Source organism: Lytechinus variegatus, chromosome 19, assembly GCF_018143015.1.
Source record: "Lytechinus variegatus isolate NC3 chromosome 19, Lvar_3.0, whole genome shotgun sequence".
In the NCBI taxonomy this organism is placed as follows: domain Eukaryota; kingdom Metazoa; phylum Echinodermata; class Echinoidea; order Temnopleuroida; family Toxopneustidae; genus Lytechinus; species Lytechinus variegatus.
Genome location: NC_054758.1, coordinates 15,304,056 through 15,326,338, shown reverse-complemented (window position 1 = coordinate 15,326,338; position 22,283 = coordinate 15,304,056). Strand labels below are relative to the sequence as shown.

Sequence of the window (22,283 nt, the reverse complement as noted above, 5' to 3'; positions counted from 1 at the left end):
TTTTGTAAATCGTTTGGAAATGTTCAAACATGATACCCAAAACACATGGAAAATTATCAAACAGGCAATACTAAAGAAGTTTCTGAAATAAATAGAATCAGGAATGATAATGAAATTGTTGAAGATCCAAAATATATAGCGAATATTTTCAATAATTACTTTTCCTCGATCGGTAACGATCTGGCTAAAAATATTCCCCCTTCTGAAAGGTGTTTTACTGACTTTTTAGGTCCTGCTAATCCAAGTTCTATTTTCCTTTTTCCTACGAATAGACAAGAAGTCACAAACATTGTTTCCAACTTAAAAAGTAAAAAAGTTCCGGCTTTGATGGAATCAGTAACGTTATTTTAAAGGCCATTATTCCTTACAGTGTAGATCCATTGGTCCATATCTTTCATTTATCACTGCTGCATGGTGAATTTCCTAATTCCATGAAACTTGCTAAAATCATACCATTATTTAAGAAGGGTGACACACTTGAAGTAGGTAACTATCGGCCAATCTCGTTACTGTCTTCTTTTTCCAAAATTTTAGAAAAAATAGTGTTCACTCGAATGATAACTTTCTTAAAGAAAAATAATATCTTTTCAAACTTCCAATTTGGTTTTAGGGAGAAACATATTGTTCATGCCTTGACTTTTGGGGAAAAGGTTGCCCATTCAACTGACTCTTCTTCTCACACAATTGGTATATTCCTGGACTTCTCTAAGGCCTTCGATACGATAAATCATGACATTTTACTTTATAAACTCAATCATATCGGTGTCCGTGGAAAGGCCTTGGAGTGATTCAGGAGCTACCTCTCTAACAGAAAACAATTTGTTTATTTAAATGACCAAGAATCTGATTTTAGAAATATTACTTGTGGAGTTCCACAAGGGAGTCTTTTAGGCCCTTTGTTGTTTATTCTTTATATAAATGATTTTCATAAATCGTCCAATATACTGTCATTCATATTATTTGCAGATGATACTAACTTGTTTTTTTCACACAGAGATCCAAATGTTCTTGTTGATGTCGTCAATGCAGAGTTGCGAAATGTTGAATGGATAAGAACCAATACACTGTCATTAAATCTTAAAATTGAAGACGAATTACATATTATTTAGTAACTCCTTAGCTTCATTACCGACTCAAATTATGTTTGATAATACCCCTCTTGAGCAGGTTTCTGATACAAAATTTTTAGGTGTTTTGGTTGATAGCAAGCTCTCCTGGAAGTTACATATTGACATATTTATTGGCTACGTATAAAACCTAGCTCTCCCTGTTGTACTTAGTTTGCCCTTTTTATTATTATCACTATTATCATGAATGCTATTATTGTGAATATCAATATCATCAACATTATTATTATCTCTATTATTAATGTCATTGTTATTATTGTTGGTATCCGAAGAACTCGTCACCACTTCTCAACATGGCATACACTTTGATTCGTTTTCTTTGCGCGTTTGCTTCATACTCTACATTTTTAAATTTTCTTATTTTCTTATTTTAGTCCACATGCGGTAAGTTCTTCTCATCGTCTCTCATTGTTATTCTTCGTACATTACTCATTTCATGCATCATATTATTGTTTTTCACACTTTTCTTCTCTCTTTTGGCCACTATCATTTTAATTAATATGTAATTTAATATTAATGAATAATTTGTTTTGAGGGGTCCACGATTTACAAGCATAGCTTCACAGTGGACCTCTTCATTTCCAGCATGTTATTTTCAGCCACAAATATTCCATAATCCATATTAAGTTTCAAATGTATAATTTAGATGATATATATACATGTTTATATTGTGTTACATGTTTCTTTATTACATTTCGATTGTTATAACTGTATTTATGATGGATTTGGTCTATTGTTTTGTTAGAAATGAGAAAAAATAAAACTGAAACTGAATTAGAGAGTGTGAGGGATGGAGGATGCATCAAATAGAATTAAAATATAGGCCCTGTTTGTGTTGTCCATTGTTTGCGATGTACACTTTTGGCAAATCTGTCGAAATTTTATATCAAGTTTGCATGGTTGATCATGATTTTTAGCTCAATTACGAATTAATTATCCACAGACGTGTATAAGACAATCGATTTATTGAAATAAGTGCTTTAATTTTTTACACATAAATCTAACATACCTTATTACACAGAAGGCATTTCGACCGCGGATACTTAATTCAAACTATTATCTTCTTTCATTTCGGCTCGAGCTATATTGATACTCCCCAAAATGGGGTCCATGTTCGCTTAAATGTAATGTGTAAACAACGATCTTTTTAAAGGCAAAGATAACGCAGACTTTGGAGTATCTAACCAAATATGTATAAAATATCTATAAAATTTTGAATAAAAATGTTGATACAATGATATTTTCCGAGTGAGTATATTTCAAATGCAAGAATTATATCATTATTTATTTTAACAATTAAGTGACATCGTTTGCTCTTGTATTCTTACTTTAATCAATTCACATGCGGAGTGATAATTGCTAGCTCGTTTATATATAACTGCTTCAACCCGGCAATTTCGAATTACCGTCATTTGACCTGGCCCCTCATTAAAAAATATACGACAAATCTAACGCACGAAAAGGGGGATAAAGTAATGTAACTCTATAGACTTTGGATCACTGGCGGATCCAGGGGGGGGGGGGCAAGCACAGCCGGCCGATGCCCCCCTCCCCCCCTCGCCCCATCTAAGAGGCACAATTTTTAAATGTAAAAATGCCGTTAAAAACAACAAAAGTGTGCCCTCTCCTCCCTTTTGAAAGTGAAAACCATGTCTTTCTTTTTCTTTTTTTTTGTCAATTCAATTTTTGGTTAAAACCTTTTTCGTTTCTTTTTTGCTTGTCAACTTTTTTTCGTGGACGAAATCTCCTTAATTTTTGGTTGAACTCGTTTTTTTTTTGCTTGACAATTTTTTTGCGTGGACGAAACACCCTTAATTTTTTTTTCGAAAAACCTTTTCTTCTTTTTTTTTTGCTTTTCCAATTTTTTCGAGGACGAAATCCCCTTAATTTTCGGTTAAAACCTTTTTTTCCTCGGGAAAATATGCCCCCTTCGAAAAATCCTGGATCCGCCCCTGCTTAGGTATACTGCTCATAAGCAATATACTTTAACCAGGGTTGTGAATTTGTTGATCTCTTGCCTATAATAACTGATTAACGATCGATATACACAATGTAAATCCAACATTTCGAATCTAACGTAATGATCTGTAAGCAAGTTCAATCTAGGGGTCGATTTTAGTGGCTGATAATAATAATAATAGGTATATTTACCCAGGGAAGCCGCTTCAGTTCCGAAAACTGTTCTTCCAGCGGGCCCTGCTATTATTATTACCCCGGCTTTAGCTGGGCTGCCTAGGCGCTCAAAGCATTCAAGGAATTTCTTCCTACTGGGTACCCATTCATCTCACCTGGGTTGAGTGCAGCACAGTGTGGATAAATTTCTTGCTGAAGGAAATTACGCCATGGGATTCAAACTCTGTTTCAAAGTCCGAAGACTAATCCACTGGGCCACAACGCTCCAACATCCAAGGCTCCAACGCTGATCTATGGGTTTAACCCTCGTCTCCTTGGGGACAGACGCCAACACCCCTTCTGATCGCTGACGACGCAAGCAGAACAGTGACCATGGTGGCGGATCTACGGGAATGGGGTTTAGGAGGCAGCGCGACGCAGCTCATCATATTTATAGCCAAAATATTATTGTTTAATCAGGGATATGCAACAATGGTTTAATGATGATTTTATGTATATGTTTAATTCTTAGATGTCACCTTACAAGTTCAGGGACCTGATTCTTAAAGAGTTTCAACTGTTGAAACTTTGCCATTATAGCAACTACCATGGCAACCTTTTGATTGACTGCCGAGCCGTGTTGCCATGGTAGTTCCATAATGGCAAAGTTACAACAATTATAAGTCCTCTATGAAACGGGCCCAAGGCAACCTGGGGTCCGTTGCAGAAAGAGTTGCGTTTAAACGCAAGTCAAAAAATCAATCGCAAGTCCCAAATGCGCGCTGTTGATTGGTTGAAAATCAAGTTGCGCATGATTTTTAGAGTTGCGATCGACTGCAACTCTTTCTGCAACGGCCCCTGGACATGTACTTGTTTCTTCCCTCTCTGTAATCCTGTATTCACTTTATCTTTTTGAAATGCTAAATAATGTTAACGATAATAATAATGACAATAATAATAATAATAATAACAATGATAATGATGATAATATTAGTCTTCGCAAACATTTTCTACAACGCAACCAATCCACTGAAAATGCAAGTCACAATGGACAGCTGATAGTTTTTTGTCGAAAGTTGGTAGACCGAGGGCCCGTCTTACAAAGAGTTGCGATTGATCGGATCAATCGCAACTATGGAAAGCCAGCAAAGTCAACATATAAATGCATGTTTGTTCAAAAATAATTCTAGATAATAGAACCGGTGTGTTGGCTCAGTTGGTAGAGCGTCCGCCTAACCACCGGGAGGTCGGGGGTTCAAACCCCGATCGCGTCAGACCAAAAGACGTTAAAAGATGGGACGCTGCTACCCTGCGTGGCGTTCAACGATTAAAGGGATAGAGCCTCGTCGATCTGGCGCTGCACAATAGCTGCCGGGCCCATGATCAATTGGGCATAACAAATTTTCGGGGTATTTCATTTCATGTCTATTTCGAACAATAAAATATGGATTTTTTGTAAATCTTTTTTTTAAATGTATATCCATAAATTAATTGATTTCTTGACAATTTGGTGTGTTCTTTTTTGTTTACAAAGGGCATTTTTCTTATTTCATGTAGAAAGAATTATGACACTGATGGATTTCCATAGAGTTATGATTGTTTAGATCAATCGTAACTCTTTGTAAGACGGGGCCCGGGACAGCAGATCGTACGAAGATTCGAACTGGACCAAAAATCACAAATGTCGTTTGTCTAGAGCCCAGGGGTTTTTTTTATTAACAATTTGTCGACAAAGGCTGTTGTGTAACATGAAGGGCTTTTTAATAAAAATATAGACTATCGGCCAACTTGCGAACTTACGGACGTTCTACCAACATGACCAACGGTCGACGAACGCTGGTTTCGTATGCCCTTACGAAATGGTCTACAATCGTTCTTACGGCGTTCGTAGCACATCTTAGTAGTTACTGTGACCGAGGCTTTTAAAGTTGCAATATAAATTACGAAGCTCATGAATGGTTGTATTAGAAATAGGACACAGAACAAGTTTTCAAATGCTTTTCAAGTCATTTTCGGACATTTTTCATACACTAAATGCCCCACTTCCATTCACGAGTGGATACCATGCGCGACCATGGGGTCTCGAAAAGCACCCTAAACACGTAATTTCCATATTCTGAAAATGCACCCCTTAACAAGTATTGGCGTGTGAAACCCTACCCTTTACAAGTATAGGAAACAAATCGATACTCTTGGCAAATATTCCTGAAATGAACCCCTAAACAAGTACAGGAATGTTTTATTGTTACGGGTCCTTCGGTCGTCGGATTTACCTTATTTGGTTTAGTACGACCCCCCCCCCCCTTCTACACATCGCGCAAATCGGACTCTAAACACGAAGTGTTGGGGCAAAAAGGACTTCCTTTATAAAACATTTTAATTTAGTATAATCATCCCCGCAAATTCGACCCTAAACACGTAATTTTCCGAGCGAAATAGATACCCTTTTTTCATAGTTTTCGTGTTTTTGACACCCTTATCACGTTACGTACGTAACGTGCCCAATCATGAAAAAGACACCCTTTTTACGTGTTTTTTTGGTCGCGCATGGTATCCACTCGTCAATGTAAGTGGACTAAATGTAGACCAAGATCTACATGTATAAAGCAGATCGGTGTTGGCATGATTAGATCCAGCATAATATAGATATGATTAATCCTCGATTGAAGATCGGTCAGATATTATTCATAAATTTTGTAAATATAAAAAAGAAATTGCAAATTATTTGATCACAATATTCAGTATTTCTAATGTATTGAATAGCTTGTCTTGTAGGATATGAATGAATGCCTGTCTGTGTTTTGGTAAAGGGTGAAAATACGGCAGAGGGTAATTTTTTTTTGGTGATAATTTTTAACCTGATTGCTAAGAAAGCATGAATGCTTGTAAGCAAGCAAACAGAGGACCGACGGCTTAAGGTCCTCTCCGAAGGACCTGGTACTGAGGATTAATGCCTTACCAAAGGGCACTAGCGCACCAAATGGGAATCGAACCCGGGTCACCGGAATACGAATCCCTGCTCTACCGACTGAGCTATTTTTTGATAGCTGGAACATAAAATTTCAAAAGTTTACGAGGTACAGATCATGTACTTGTAGTATTATATTTTTATACAACTTATTTCAGAGCAGTTACAGTGATCTAGGTCTTTATTCAAATCGGTGCAAATTTTTATACGACGGGTCAATGATCCTAAAATGTAAACAACGATCTTTCTTATTTGCATGTCATAGAAGAGATTGAAGAGCATCTAAGCAAATGATTAAAATCTCGTTCATAATTCATATCAAATAAAATTATGTTGATATGATAAAGTTAACGTATGAAATATTTTATATATCATTATTTATGCATTTATTGTGTCCATAAAGTGATGTTTGTTCTACTTTCATCAGTCATGCTATACCTGCTAGTAGCGTACTGAGCCAAAAATTTGGAGGCTGCTGTTACGATATCAGTATGGATATCTAAGCACTTCATACACCTCCCGCAACATGGATACCATGCCTGTAGATTGACCTGCCTGGCCTGTATAATGTGATCCAATACAAAGGACTCTGGTGGAGACTTTCTGTTTCTGTTTGTGGTAACTCCCGTAGGAACTCGGCAGGACAGCATTTTGCTGGTAAACTTTGGTAGTGAACGTATGGTACAGTTTTATCATACAGGCCAGGCAGATCAAACTACAGGCGTGGTATCTATGTTGTGGGAGGTGTATGAAGTGCTTAGATGTCAATACTGATATCGTAACAGTTGCCATGGACAGTGTGATGGGCAAAAATTCATAAACTTTCGCGAATGGCCGTTTTGGCTCTCTTAACAGGAAAAGACAATTTTGTCGATTATGAATATGTTGATTGTATATTGAGAAAAACATCACATTTCGATTTTTTTCCTTTTGTTGTTTGTTTTCCTTGGTAGTGGACTCCCCCCCCCCCCTCTTTCTGGGGCCCCGATGCCCTGTTCCCCCTATTTATAACTCAGTGACTGTCACCAGACAAAATAACTATCAAAGAGCTTTATGAAACACAAACCTTGTGCCTCAACCAAGTTTTATGGCTTAATATAATATTTTATGAATTTTATGAATTGCACTGCCCGTTCACACTTTGATGATAAAGGCAATGAAGCCTCAAGCATGTTTAGGGACTATTGCGAGGATTCTCTCCAGTGTTCAAAACCCAATCAAACGTAGCCACTGCCCGACATAGCATTGACAGCTACGATGATTCAAGCAAACGAAGAAATACCCTTTGACGATATTCTCATCGAGTACGGTGAATTTGGGCGTTACCAAAAATGGATCTACAGTCTTTTGTGTCTTTTCATATTGATAACACCAGCGCAGTCTCTCATTATGGGATTCCTGTCCGATGATGTAGACCACTGGTGCAAGGTAAGTATAGCTCACACAAGTTCATTGCTATATAGCGTCGATGGTTATTAGTGAGGGGTCTTTGAATTTTTTGAAAGAGTCCGAAAAGTCATGCACGAAACGAGAATCATTGATATCATTACCATCAATACCAATGCCAGTATTGCAATCGTCTCCGCAAAAGTCGGTATCAATAATGCATATATCATTTTCTTTTATTTAATGCATGATAGAATGCAATGCTCAAAGATGGTGTCGGGAATCGAACCCGGAATTTCACGGTGAAGTCAGGCGCATTTAACCACTCGTCCAAAGCACCTCACCTTAACATCACAAAGACTTGTCGACACTAACTAACCTAATGCTTACATGAATACACTTGTTTTCCCCGTTCCAAAGCTCTGGAATATAACTCAACACTGCACATAGTTTGAACGTTAGTGGACAAAACATTTTCTAAAGCATATCTCGCTCTAGCCTTCACCAAGGGTATGTTTCCTTTTATTTATAACTATTCAGTGGTTTGTTCAGCGAAGAAGCCCTGCCCACCTCCCCCCCGCCCCCCAAAAAAAACCTTTTTAGATCGTGTATTTAACCACAGATTGCCTGTTTATTCTGTCATAATTTCATGAACCAGAAAAGCTCATAGTCCCCGATTTTCGTTTGATGTAGGTCGAAATTGCTTGCCTAAGTTGGGCTTGATATTTTCTACAACTTATACAGATAGCTTTCATCCATATGAATCCATGAATATCCTATCCTATTGATCTGTAGATTGCCGAATGGGACTCTGTGGACTGTGGACATTTCGGGTTCAATACTTCACGGCAATGTGATCTTGGGAAAAGAGATGTCGGCATTCCTTGGAACTATTCAGACAACGCTCAAACGGTGAAGGTTTACTCGTCTTGTATCCGTTACAACACCCATGGCGTCGAGTTCAGCCCAGACCTTGATCTTGGTGGATATCCAGTGATGCCTTGTGATGCAGGTTGGAAGTACGGTGAAGTAGAAGGAGGAGGAACAACTCTGATTAAAGATGTAAGTAGGAAGAAAATAGTAGTTTAGTAGAGTTTAGCGGCGGTCATAGTAAAAAAAATGTGTTAGAATTGACACAAGTTAGTGTGCTGTATACAGGAATCAAGCAAATGGCTTGTAATAACACAGAAGGTGTTGAACTAACCCTAAATATATACTAACACTAGGGTAAAAGGCAGTTGTGGTCGTCTATGTACACCACCACAGCATTGTTTTGCTGTGTATATAGGCCTACTTCAAAAATAAGGAGAGAGGCGGGGAGACGGGACTGACGAGAAACCATTAGCCACCTGAATTCCAATCCGTCTGTGTAAGATGTCTCTTTGTCTCTCTGTTCCATCAAAAGTACGATGCAGTGTGTGGGCAATACTACTTCGTGGCACTGACACAGACTCTGTACTTCGTCGGCACAGGTTTCGGGTCGATTTTCACTGGTGTTCTCTCTGACAGGTAAGAACTATACTACTCTTATTCTTTAACAGTTTCATTTACTCGAGTGTTCTTGCGAGTCAAGTGAGGTATAAAACCTCCTTTAGCAATTGACTGAAAGTCAGTGTCAAGTTTGACATCGTTAAGTCGTTAAAATACTGACGAATAAAGGTCCCAATAAAGGTACAAAGAACAATGTACTATTAGCATGATTAGAGGACATTGAGGATGTTCTGAAGCTCTCTTTAACACCCCCAGATATAAAACACTGGGAACGATCGCATATTTTCACGCGCAACGGTAGTTCAACGCTAGCGCGTGTATAAGACGTTCATGACTTCCAGCCGACTAAATGCGACTGATTAGTCGTTCCAACTCTAGCATCAAGGTGCCGTGGCCGAGTGGTCTAAGGCGCCTGGCTATACATGGAAAGTCCGGGGTTCAATCCCCGGCCGTGGCACCTATGACCATGAGCAAGGCATTTAATCTGCAATGCTCTTTTATCCTGCTTTCAAATAAATGGAAATGCTATATGCATTATTGCTAACTAGGTGTGCACTTGTTTAAAAAAAAAAAAAAAAAAAAAAAAATCAAGCAGTACAACATCGAGCAACACTCACACGACAAACGCAAGACTAGTCGTACGATCCGATGAGAATGAATCGATTGCATTTGGTCGCGTTTGGATTTAAATCATGTTCAAAAGTCAGATGCGACAATTCGCGACCACTTCGTATGATCATCTTTTAATTTGGGAAACGGGAAGAGACAGGACGCAAAATTGTGTGGTGTTTAAATATAATATAGAAAGAACACAGAAGCGCTATTTGAAAGATTTGCATAGCTTGCGGAAGAAACTGTTTTGGAAGTGTGAATTGAGATGGATGGGCAATATGTTGAGGAGGGAAGATGATGAGCCTGTGAAAAGAGCATAAGATCTGAAAGTGGATGGCTCAGGAACCCAAAGACTACTTTGGAAGATAATGATGAAGAAGGAAAACATTTCGGGTTGGTCTGAAGGAAGGAGAATGTTCAAGACAGAAAGAAGTGGAAGGATAGAGAGTCATCAAGGAGCGTGAGTCGTTATCTCTTAGAGGGGACATTCTGAATGAGATAAACTGATACCGATGACTTCTGTTTGATCTTCTCAGATTTGGCCGGCGAACAGTTGCTTTCCTCTGCCTCGCTTCAACTGTCGTGTCCGGGGTGGGGCTGGCATTCTCTCCGAACATCATCATGTTCCTAGTCTTACGATGTATTGTTGGGGTGACAAATTCTGGGATAGTTTATTGCACGTTTGTACTTGGTAAGAAATTATGCATGTCTATGATCAACCTCCTGTTGCACACTAGTTTGCACGGCGACATCATACATTATTTGCATTTGTTTACATGCAATGATTCATTTACCGAACTATAATCGATAATGAAAACCTCCTTTAATCAGAAGGATTGCCGAATAACTTCGGAAGGATATTTCTTTGGCCCGTATTCTAGACACCGGTTTTACTTAAGCTATGGTATGATTCTGTCGATGAAATTTGATTTGATTCGATTTAACAATATAAAAACAATACGTTTGTACTGGGTAAGAAATTCTATATTTGTCAATGATCAGCCTCCTTGAGTCACACAATTTTGCACAGCTCGTTCACTAATTATTTGTGAAATTACCTCTCATTACATGAAATAAATCATCTATCGAACTATTGTAACAATATTGATTTATTCATAATGATGGACATTATTTTCTTTTAAGGATGACCAACTTACTACATAAGAATATCTCAATTCGATTTTTTTTTTCAAATTCTTTGACCCGTATTTTGGTCTTAAGTTTTATTCAAACCAGGGTCTAATTCAGTCTCTACAATATGGGAGTCAAAAAAGTGTTTTATCTGCACTGCTCCTTGTGTTTACTTGGGTCTTTTCCATGTTTTAATGGATAAGAAAAACTAATCTATTTATCATTTCAAGGTTCATTTTAATGAAAACAAATTTGAATGAAAACAAATCGATCAACTAGTTCTAGATAGTAATGTAACTATTTGCTTCCAGTAAACAAAAGGTTAAGCCCAGAGTTGAGAATTCAGGCCTATAACGTTATTAATTTCTTCTTTTTCACGTCAGCCAATGAAATAGTCGGACCATCTAAACGCAACTGGGCGGGAAACGTCATATGGCTTTTCTATTCGTTAGGATACATGGCTTTGGCATTGCTAGCGTACCTGATCAGAAATTGGCGCTATCTTCAACTGACCGTGTCTGTTATTCCAGTCCTTCTTCTGATAACGGGGTTGTAAGTACATTTTATAGTAGCTTCTTACCTAAAAGAAAATACCATTGTATGTTGCCTACCTCAGCTCCAAGTTTGTATTCAGAGTACATTCTGTACACGAAATTGAACGAAAGATGGTTGTGTTTTATGGTACTAGTTTGCAATTGTCTGTTTTAATTCGTGAAAGGGGATTGAAATTATAAGACAAAAGTAGGTGTCGTTTTAGCGACACGTGTACTTAATTTTCAAAGAATAGGGCTGTGTACTAATTTAGGTAACCTTTATGCGAATTTGAGGGGGGGGGGAATGGCTGGAAACGTTTTCTAAAAGGGGTAAAAAATCTTGATTGCGAAATGATCATGCTCACTCCTCTTTTTTTTGGGGGGGGGGTAGATGGCACCGATATTTCAATATTAAATAACAGTTGTCAAAAGGTTAATTATCCTGAGTAACAATCCACCGTAATGTCCTCTGAAATATCCACTTTTGCAATATAACCCACCGATCAGTGAAATAAAAAAGTTAGAAGTCAACGGCTTTTCCTTTCCTCCTGCAAAGTACAATTCCAGAATCTCCAAGATGGTTGCTCATGAGAGGACGGAAAAAAGAGGCGGAAAGTATCATAAAAAGACTGGCAAGATGGAACAAAGTGGACATTAAAGAGTCGTTCAATATGGACAAAGTGGGTGCAAAATCGGTAAGGCAATACTCCGCGTTTCATGAATGCAATTCTTCTCAAATGACATCAGCTTGCTCCATCGGATAGTTGGGATGTCGCCGAACCGGGCGTATCATGGAAACAGTCCTGGTGGGTGTTTCACAAAGCTGTTTGTATAGTTACGCACAACTTTACGCACGACTGGAACATGTTCTCATGCCATGAATCAATTATATAGGGGTATCACATAGCACAAAGGATCACCAGTCGTGCGTAAAGTCATTCGTAACTTACGAACAGCTTTATGAAACGGGACCAGGGTTTTTGTTTTTAAGGAGCACGATCATCGGATTCGGCTGCGCTGCTGTTTGAAAATCTTGGCAGGTTGCATGGATTTGCCCGCTTCTGCTGCGTGAAGTGACGTCAGTAGATGTTTGGGGCAACGCAGATGTAGCAAAAACCCCGTGTAGCAGCGTATGTCATAAATGTGTGGACTGTGCATGTACATGCGCAACTGAATGGTGATTGACAGGTGAATTCAAATTACGTCGATCATCTCCCTAAATCGGAAGAGTTTTCAAATTTACTAAAGGGAAACTCTCTGCAACACATCGATTCCTTTCAAAATGCAATTAGAATCACAATGGAGAGCTGAGAGGACTTTGTCGAAAGTTGGTGGATTGGGACAGCAGATCATCCGAAGGTTTGCCCCGGACGAACAATAAAATTTATGATGTTGTTGTCCAGATTAAAGGGGAAGTTCACCCTGAAGAAAACTTTGTTGTAAAAATAGCAGAAAAATAGTCAAAAATATTGGTGAAAGTTTGAGGAAAATCCGTTAAAGAGTAAGAAAGTTATTAGAGTTCAAAATTTTGGATTTGTGACGTCATAAACGAGCAGCTGCCCCATGTGTTATGTAATATAAAATGTATGAATTTCAAATTTTGTATGGTTCCTGATGACTTAATTTTGTTTTCTTTTCATGATCGGGTGTGAAATGATTTGTCTAATGATATACAAAAGTTCCAGTGAAAACCATTTTCAATTTTCTGAGAAAATGACATTTCATTGATTTTTTACCATTCGCTATGTAGGAATACTGCTCGACTATGACGTCACAAATCAAATAATTGAAATTCTAATAACTTTTAAATTATTTGATGAATTTTTCTCAAACCTTCGGCAATATTTTTTATTATTTTTTCTGTTATTTTTACAATAAACTTTTTGTCAGGGTGAACTTCCCCTTTAAGGAGATTCTGATTCAGTTCCGGTCCACCAACTTTCGTCAAATGCCTCTCAGCTCTCCAATGTGTTTTGAATTGCATTTTCAAGGAATTGGTGTAGAGAGTTTCCCCGTAGTAAATGCATAGAGTCCGATGGCGGCGAGTACAGGACCGTCCGACAGCGTCTTGAATCCGAGGATCGTGCATCTTTATTTCTCGAAAGTTCATATCTTCCAGATGGGATCTATTCCCAATAAATCTACTTAATCATACTGTTCAATGTTTCAAGGAATTTTGTAAAATTTCGAAATAAATATTTAATGGACATGAACAAATATTTGGAAATTACTTGGTCAAATATTCTTAAGACACGAATTACTTAATAGCCGTAAACGTACGGCATGCTTAGCTTGCTGCTTACTTACGTACCTGGGCCCCGTTGCACAAAAGCTTACCATCATGGTACTTTGCCATCCCATGGCATCATTCACGGAATCCTTGATTCTGATTGGCTGTTGAGCTTTCATTATAATGGTAGTTACCACTGGATGGAAACCACAATAATAACTTTCATGCAACGGGACATAATATTAGGGCCCGTTGCAGAAAGAGTTGCAATCGATCGCAACTCTAAAAATCTTGCGCAACTTGATTTTCAACAGCGCGCATTTGGGACTTGCGATTGATTTTTTTACTTGCGTTTAAACGCAACTCTTTCTGCAACGGACCCCTGCAATCGTATTTTTACTCCTTATTACATTGGACATGCTGGGATATCTCTTTTCTGTGAACATTTAAATGGATGAAATCAAAAGGCACAAACACAAACTCTGACCGCGCGTAATTGGCGTAGAAACCATGGTATTGGAGTTGTCTTAAGATGTGATTGACATCTGGCCAGTATTCTGACCTTGGGTTTGATTTAAACTCTGCGGAGTTACTCTGGTCTTATGTGGTTGCATGACATTTACTCCGGCGACAATTGATCCGCTCTAAATTCAACACACTAATCGAATGACCAACTTCAACCTTGGGGTTTAACGCTAAATCCTACCTTAACCTATACCTTCATCTTCGACGACAATTATCAACTTATTTGAATGAGAAATCATTCAGAGCTTTCTGAGAATGACTGGTGTAGTTAGCTTCATCATTAAAATGCATGGCGAGATAAAGTGGTAAAAAACCCAAACATATAATGTATACAAGATGGTTGACACTTTCGGCTTCCCACAACTCATGCATGGTCCAAGTTAAACTGCACTTCAGAATGCTTAACTCTGAGTTTACATATGACACTGTATGAGTGAAGTAAACTTGTAATGAACCTCGCAATGTTCGGGTTATCGGATATCATTTTCAGTTTGGTTTAATTCATGTTTTTTTCGTAGGACGAAGGAGGCGGTCTGAAGCAAGATCTCATTGAGCTTTTCCGTCATCCCAAATTACGATGCTATACGATCAATCTGGTGTGGCAAATGTAAGCTTTTAAAACCCCTTAAATGTTTCTGGTTCGAGTGTTGTTTTATTGGATTTTTAGATATTGATAATACTGTCATAGTCCTACTTGACTCCTTACATAATGTCGTACCATCACTGACACTCGGAGCTGCGCAGGCGCAGGATGCGGAAAAAAGTTGCTTTGGAATCATAAAACAAAAGTATCAGGCGTATGGACTAATGACGCGCTTAATTACGGTGCGAGTGCATGAAACATTCATATAAAATAAAATAAAAAGTACAGGGCGTCGCCAGAGGAATTTACACTTTGCTCATTTTTTTTTTTTGGGGGGGGGTGGGATAAGCAAATTCCTAATACAGTACTTCAGACGGGCAGTCAAATTTCTCTCCCATATACTTTGAAAAGTGAAAAAATATTGTAGAGTGGCCGCCCTTTCCCCAATTTTTTTCATGTTTGCCCTCTACTTGCCCCCCTCCCCCTATTTTAATAATCTTCCCCATCTTCTGTTTCACCTATAGGACTGCAGTCTCAATGGTATACTATGGAATCTCTCTCGGGACGGACTCCTTAGGGGTGAATAACTACGTGGCGTTTGCCGTCTCCGGTGCGGTCGAGATCCCTGCCGGATTTTTCGCGGTTTTTGCCATAGAATACTGGTCAAGGGGGCCGACGTACATGACGTTGCAGCTATTGTGTGGCGCTGTGCTCCTCGCTTCGGGATTCCTACGTAAGAAAGAATCTTCGTTCTTCATTAGATGTTGGCAAATTGGATGCAATTCGTGAAGGGGGTTAAAGTGACAAAGCTGGCATAAATTACAGTCTTGTTACACTCCGTAATTCCGAAGGTTAGTAATTCCGAAACACGTAAATTGCCTATACCTCGATGTTCGTTAATTCGAAAACGTAAAAGGGTTCGTTAATCCGACCATTTGTGGCGTTATTCCGAAGGTTCGTTATCCGGCGATTCGATAATCCGAAAAAGAAATAAGGTTCGATGTTCTGAAGGTTCGTTAGTCAGAAAACGAAATTAGGTTCGTTAATCATTTCGTTTTCAGACTAACTAACCTTCGGAATTACGAACCTCATTTCGTTTTCGGATTAACGAACCTTCAGAATTACGAACCTCACTTCGTTTTCGGACTAACGAACTTTCGGAATTACGAAACTCATTTCGTTTTCGGACTAACGAACCTCCGGAAATACGAACCTTTGGACTAACGAACCTTCGGAATAACAAAGCTTCGGAATTACGAATGTATATGCGCACAGTCTTAGGGTGCCTTGTCAAAAGTCGGAGCCATATATCTTTCCAAGAATATTGCAAGCAGCCTTTCATTACACAAGCCATTACAGTCACCATGGACAAAACAATGGGACAATTACAACACATTTGGGATTGCAGGAATGAGAAGACGGATAGCATCCTTGTAACAGGAATCCTGCTGGAACACATGTCACCGATTTTTGACGAGTTGCCTTAAATAACACAAGAACAGTCGATATACCATGACCATTGTATCTTAAGACGACTTACCTAATCTGTCCTGTATTAAATCATACAGCCCAGGGCATTGGAAAAACTGTGCTTGCTATGGTGGGGAAGTTTGCCATCGCAGCCGCATTCAACATCATCGATCTACGTGGCTGTGAAATATTGCCAACTGTTGTCAGGTAAATAGACCAGGAAACCATTTCAGTCAGAAGGCCGAGATGTCTGGAAAACATTACTTTGAAGTTATGCCCTGTCATATCAAAGACCCCCCTTCCCTCCCCTCCGCGGTCTGTACCCTAACAGCCTAATGTCATAAATAGGGGAAATAGCATGAAGTTAATGATGCATATTTGAGAACTTTGTATCAATGATTACGTGAAACAGATTGGGAAAACTACTAATTCATGTCAATTCCAACGTGGGAGTGTGATTAGTCTAGTCCCTTTGCACTTAAGTCCCATTTGGCACTTAATTACTTGCCCAACTGAAGAATATTTATCACATTCCGTGCTGCGGCCAAGTATTGTAGTAGGCCCTTTCTTGGTCGCAGACCCTCTACTAGCCTATCTAGGCGGAGGCTGCAGTTATTGTATTTCCTGTTATGCTGAACGCAAGAGATACGGCTGATCTGGCGAAGACTACGCATTTGTGGATTCGCATCCACAATGTGTAGTCTTTACTAGATCAGACGTATCGCTAGCGTTCAGCTTTACAGCAAATACAATAACTGCAGCCTGTGCCTAGATTATAGGTTAACCCTCTACCGGCCCGTCAGACAACCACAACTGACTTTGGCGAAATCACAGTTTGACAAGTATGTGGGAAAATAAAACCATCTATCCCCTTACTTCCATAAAGGAATTCTGGTCTGGGGTTCATCTGGGCCTGTTCTAGCTTTGCCAACATCCTGGTCCCGCAGTTCCTGGTCTTTCGGAGATGGTGGACCCCTTTACCGGAAGTGATCTTTGGTTCCGTCGCGCTATCAGCCGGAGCCATCTCTTATCTTCTCCCCGAGACAAAGGGCAAGAAGATCCCAGAGACACTGGACGACGGGGAGAACATCGGGTGGTGATCCCAATCCATGCCGTCCAAAAAAATAAAGAATCCGGGATTTCTCAATTATTTTTTTTTCTGAATAAGCAATCAACTGGGAACCATTGCATATGACATTTTCCATAAAAAACTAAATTATGCCATTGAAAATTACGCAGTAATAGACTCTGGCAAAAAAAGGCCAGAGTTTTTCTATGCCAAAACATTTATGCACCGGGTGGGTGTTTATATAAAGCTGTTCGTAAGATAAGAACGACTTTAAGAACGAGTGGTGATCCTTTCTTACGCGCAAAACCATCGCTAATGAATATAAAAATAATAGTACATTTCTTAAATACGCATAACACCTACAGGTCTCTATGCGCGACTGACTAAATCAAACATTCTGAAAGAGGTGGATTTTTAATTGAACTTTGAATTTCTCAAGCTGGGTAATATTTCTTAATGTCGATGGAAGAGAATTCCATTGTGCTGGTGCAGCTTTCTGGAAAGCCCGATCCCCATATGATTTGGTCTTGATAGTAATTTCAGAGAGAAGATTTTGTGAGCCAGAACGGAGATTACGCTTGGGTTTATGAATCTGGACAAGTTCTTGAAGATAAGCAGGGGCAATACCATGAATACATTTGAATGTTAAAATGAGAAGATTATATTTGATCCTGGATCGAATGGGTAGCCAATGAAGGTCAGATAACATAAGGGAGATATTTTCAAATTTGTTCCTTTTCGAGTTATAAGTCTTGCAGCAGAATTTTGGATATGTTGTAATTTATCGAGAAGCGATTCCTGTATTCCAAAGAGTAAACTTTTATTATTATCTAAGTGACTTAAGATGAAGGCATGTACTAACTTTTCTGTTGTTTTCCTATCAAGATATTTTCTAATTTTTCGAATTTTGTGTATCTCAATTGTAGCAGCTCTACAAATATTGTTAACATGGGACTTCATTCCTAATTCATTCTCGACAATTACCCTAGATCCCGTGCCTTGGAGACTGGCTGAATGATAGAACCAGCAACATTTAGAGTTGAGACATTATCTGAGTTTCTGTGACGAGATGTTATGTGCAAGAATTCAGTTTTCTCAGAATTCAACTTCAAACTATTCGTAATTGACCATTTCATAATTCCATCTAAACACGACTCTATCCTAGGGATAATTGAACTACGGTCCTTATCTGAGAACATCATATATAACTGGGTATCATCTGCATATACAATTCTGTTCATAACTTGCTCCTCAATAATGGATTCTAGAGCAGCAGTATACATTATATAACACAGCGGTCCCATTACAGAACCCTGAGGTACACCATCTTACAACGAAACTGGTGCAGATGACACACAATCAATTACTACAACTCTGAGAACGATTTCTAATATAGGAGTTGAACTAATTCAATGCTAGACCTGAAAAACCATATCTGGAGGACAGACAAGATAGCAAAACATCATGATTACTACAGTCAAAAGCAGAAGAGTATTCAAGCCACACAAGAATCGCTTCCTTGCCCTTATCAGCCGTTAGCAGGAGGTCGTTGTAGATACGAAGCATTGCCGTTTCAACACTATGGTCCTTCCTATAAGCTGATTTGCGTTTTGCCATATAGATCATTGGATGAGAGATAAGCATGAACCTGCTTAGCACATGCCCGCTCAATTATCTTACCAATGAACTTCAGTTTAGGTATCGGCCTGTAGTTTTTCAGCACCTCAGGATCTAGTCCAGGTTTTTTTCAAAAGAGGATTGACATTTGCCTGTTTAAGCAAATCCGGAAAGTGACCATTTTTGAATGACAGGTTGATGATTCGAGCAATCACAGGAGACACATTTCTTGACAAGCCATGTCGGTAGAGGGTCCAGCTCACAGGAGGTAGGTGGGGAATCTATAATCAATTTCTTCACTGCTTCAACGGTGACACAGTCAAACTCTATCATACAAGGATGCTCTCCTGGTGGCACATCAGTGGCTGGTTTTGGTGAACTTACAGGTGCTGACGCAAAAGAAGACGTGTTCCGGATCTCACCAACTCACACTTGATGTTGTCAATTTTGTCAGAGAAGAACTGTGAGAAATGTTCTGCAAGTTGGCGCCTGTTCATACCGTCGTTTGATGGAAGGGTTTTGCTTGAAGATGGTGAGGAGAATCCGCAAACTTTCTGGAACAGTTGATGTGCACTACAGCCTTCAAAAGTGTGCAATATTCTTTCTTTGCCTGTTCAAGCATGTTCTTATAAATAATACTTTCTGAAGATTTGTCGATAGACCTCAAGTTTAGATGAATTCCACAAGCGTTCCCATCTACGCAGATCCTGTTTGGCTTTACGGAGGGAATTATTATACCACGGTGCATGGGGATGGGCTCGAACTTCTCGTATCGTCTCAGGTGCATGGACATCCATAAGATCTGCTAGAAAATTTTCATACTGATCGATGAGAACATTGAGATCAGAAGATGGAGTGACGCAGAATGTTGACGAACGAATATCAGATCGAAAAGCATCAATGTCCATGTCTCGAAATTTGCGAAATTTGACCTTCACCTTGTGTTGCTCTGGTTTACTCAAGTTCAACCAACATTCAACTACGGCATGGTCTGAGGGCAAAGGATTTGATGTCTTAACCTCATTGACAAAGTTATCCAGAGCTCGTGTCAAGATAAGATCCAACGTGTGTCCGGCCTCGTGCGTAGGACCTGCCACCAATTGACTGAAGCTTGCCGAGGAAATGATATCATTAAATACCACAGCATTTTGATTGGAAGCATCGTCCACATGAAAGTTAAAGTCTCCGCACAGCATGAAAAAACCGGGATGTAAAGCAATGTCTTCCAGGAGAAGTAAAAATTCATTGTAGAATAGAGGAACAGTCAAGCGCTTATCTGAAGTCATTTGTGGCCTGTAGACTATTACAAAACGAACAGGTAAGCAGTTACCATGGTTACTGGAACTAATAATCAAGTCCATGTATTCAAATGACTCAAATACTTTGGTTTCGTACAATCGAACATCAAATAACTTCCGAAGGCAGATGCATATTCCCCCTCCACTCCTGTTCAGTCGTGTCACATGGTGCAGCTGATAGTCTTGAAGTGTACTTTGTAAATCCGCTAAAATGTGATGACTTCGATAATCCGCTGTCAGCCAGGTCTCTGTAATAGCAAAGATGTCAATGCTTCTCTCAATTATTAGATCACAGAGCACATGAGTTTTCTCATTAAGCGAACTGGCATTCCATAAGGCAAAAGTACACTTATCATTGTCTAGTGAAGATCCAAACGATGATGACAATGAAGGCTCAGGTCCAAGGTCTGATATCAGTGACGTTGAAGGCAAAGACGACTCCGATGAAAGGGAAGAAGGATCCAGCTCAATAGAGAGGCTTTCAGAAGTGGTATAAACCGTTGAGCTATTACCAGCAAGGTTTTGGTCCCCAAGCTTTTTAAAATTCTGATCAACTGCTCTCGGAATGACAAAATGGCGCCTCCGATTCCTTCCACCCCTGTGGCCACGTCTAGTTTTAGCTTTTCTATGGATCTTAAGATCTCTGATTCTTTCCCTCACACATGGTTCCAGATGGTACACAACATGATGGCGCAGGCTGCAAAGCTGTTCACTCGTGTATACTCTTTGAACAGGCAAGGTGGGATCTAGACTGAATGGCGTAGATGAATTTTCAACGCCAGTTGGTCCTGGGTTCATGTGAACATCTCCATACTGTGCAAGTTGAAGTTGAAGTTGGAATGTACATACAGAATTGCTGTATGTATAATTATAATCAACAAAATCATCAAAAGTATTGTCCAGTTAGTTTCCCCTTAAACGGAACGTCCAGGCTGAAAACATTTCTATTTTAATATATAGAGTAAAATTCACAGAGCAAAATGCTGAAAATTTTATCAAAATCAGATAAGTTTCATCAATGTAGCTGTTGTCGCGATGAGAACTGGTAACAGATGGACAGACAAACGGTGCACAAACAGAGGGAAAACATGATGCTTCCAGCAACTTAATTCACTGTGGTAATAACAAGAATAGTGAATATCGTATGGCCAAGAAAAATGATAAACTTACAAGCCATTTTCGGAAATGGATATTTAAGTTGTAATATATTCTATCATCAATTTTTGTATCTGAAGAAAATCTTAAAATGCCTTCTGAGGAGGGAATTTTGTTAATCTTTAATAATAGGTGAATCACCTGATTTTTATCCCTCGATCTGTTATCACTTTCTTGCCTTTACTATACTATAGGGGATGACTGATTTTACTGTGTTTATCGATTAGGCCTATTAACTGTTGATAAACTGTACTTTTTCAAATGTAAACTAATAATGTGTATGCTGCCTTTTTTCTTCTCTTATTTTTTTTTAATCTGTTATATTTTAAATTACTTTTATTAATTATATGTGATTTGTTATACGAAATTATGAAAACCCAATAAAACTTTTTAAAAAATCACTGTGGCAAAATATCCAATCACTGTTATTGCAGTAACATTTACGGTAAGACAGACAGGCATACCAACGTTCCTGATGAAAGCACTGCTTTTTAACGGATAGGATATCTCCATTTTCTCAGAAATTTATTTTATAATGGTTATGATATTTTGCATAGGGCCTATATATAGTACTCTGAATGCTTTTATTTCATCTAAAAATAAACAAAGGTCTATTTTACACCGGGATTTTACATGCTACCCCATCCTACATCGGCTACTCATATAATAATGCGATGTCATAGCAACAACGGTTACGGAATATGTTATTCTTCTTCTATGGCAGTGAGAGGGCAAATTTCCTTACAAGCAATTCGGCAAAGGCAATTTGCAAATGTTCTGCAGATAGCTTCGGTGCGGACTGTTACTTCTCGCGCCCAGCTGATAATGTACACAAACGTAGACTCTTCACTAGTCGCTTTTTAGCTAGTTTTGCGGAAATTGCCTTCGCCAGGGTGTAAAACGGAAACGCGCAACCGGCGCCGGGGAGTCGAGTGGACGGCGGGGAAAAAAGGCCGCCGAACGGAAAGTGGAAGCG

General features: G+C 39.0%; 1 protein-coding gene across 1 annotated transcript; it reads left to right on the top strand.

The window, feature by feature from the left end:
- Positions 1-7,433: 7,433 nt before the first annotated feature.
- On the top strand, positions 7,434-17,278 carry LOC121406307 (organic cation transporter protein-like). Its single transcript, XM_041597320.1, has 6 exons — positions 7,434-7,635; positions 8,389-8,676; positions 14,634-14,722; positions 15,223-15,431; positions 16,267-16,375; positions 17,055-17,278. The coding sequence occupies exons 1-6, from the start codon at positions 7,465-7,467 to the stop codon at positions 17,266-17,268; spliced, it is 1,080 nt and encodes a 359-aa protein (XP_041453254.1). The 5' UTR covers positions 7,434-7,464; the 3' UTR covers positions 17,269-17,278.
- Positions 17,279-22,283: the final 5,005 nt, after the last annotated feature.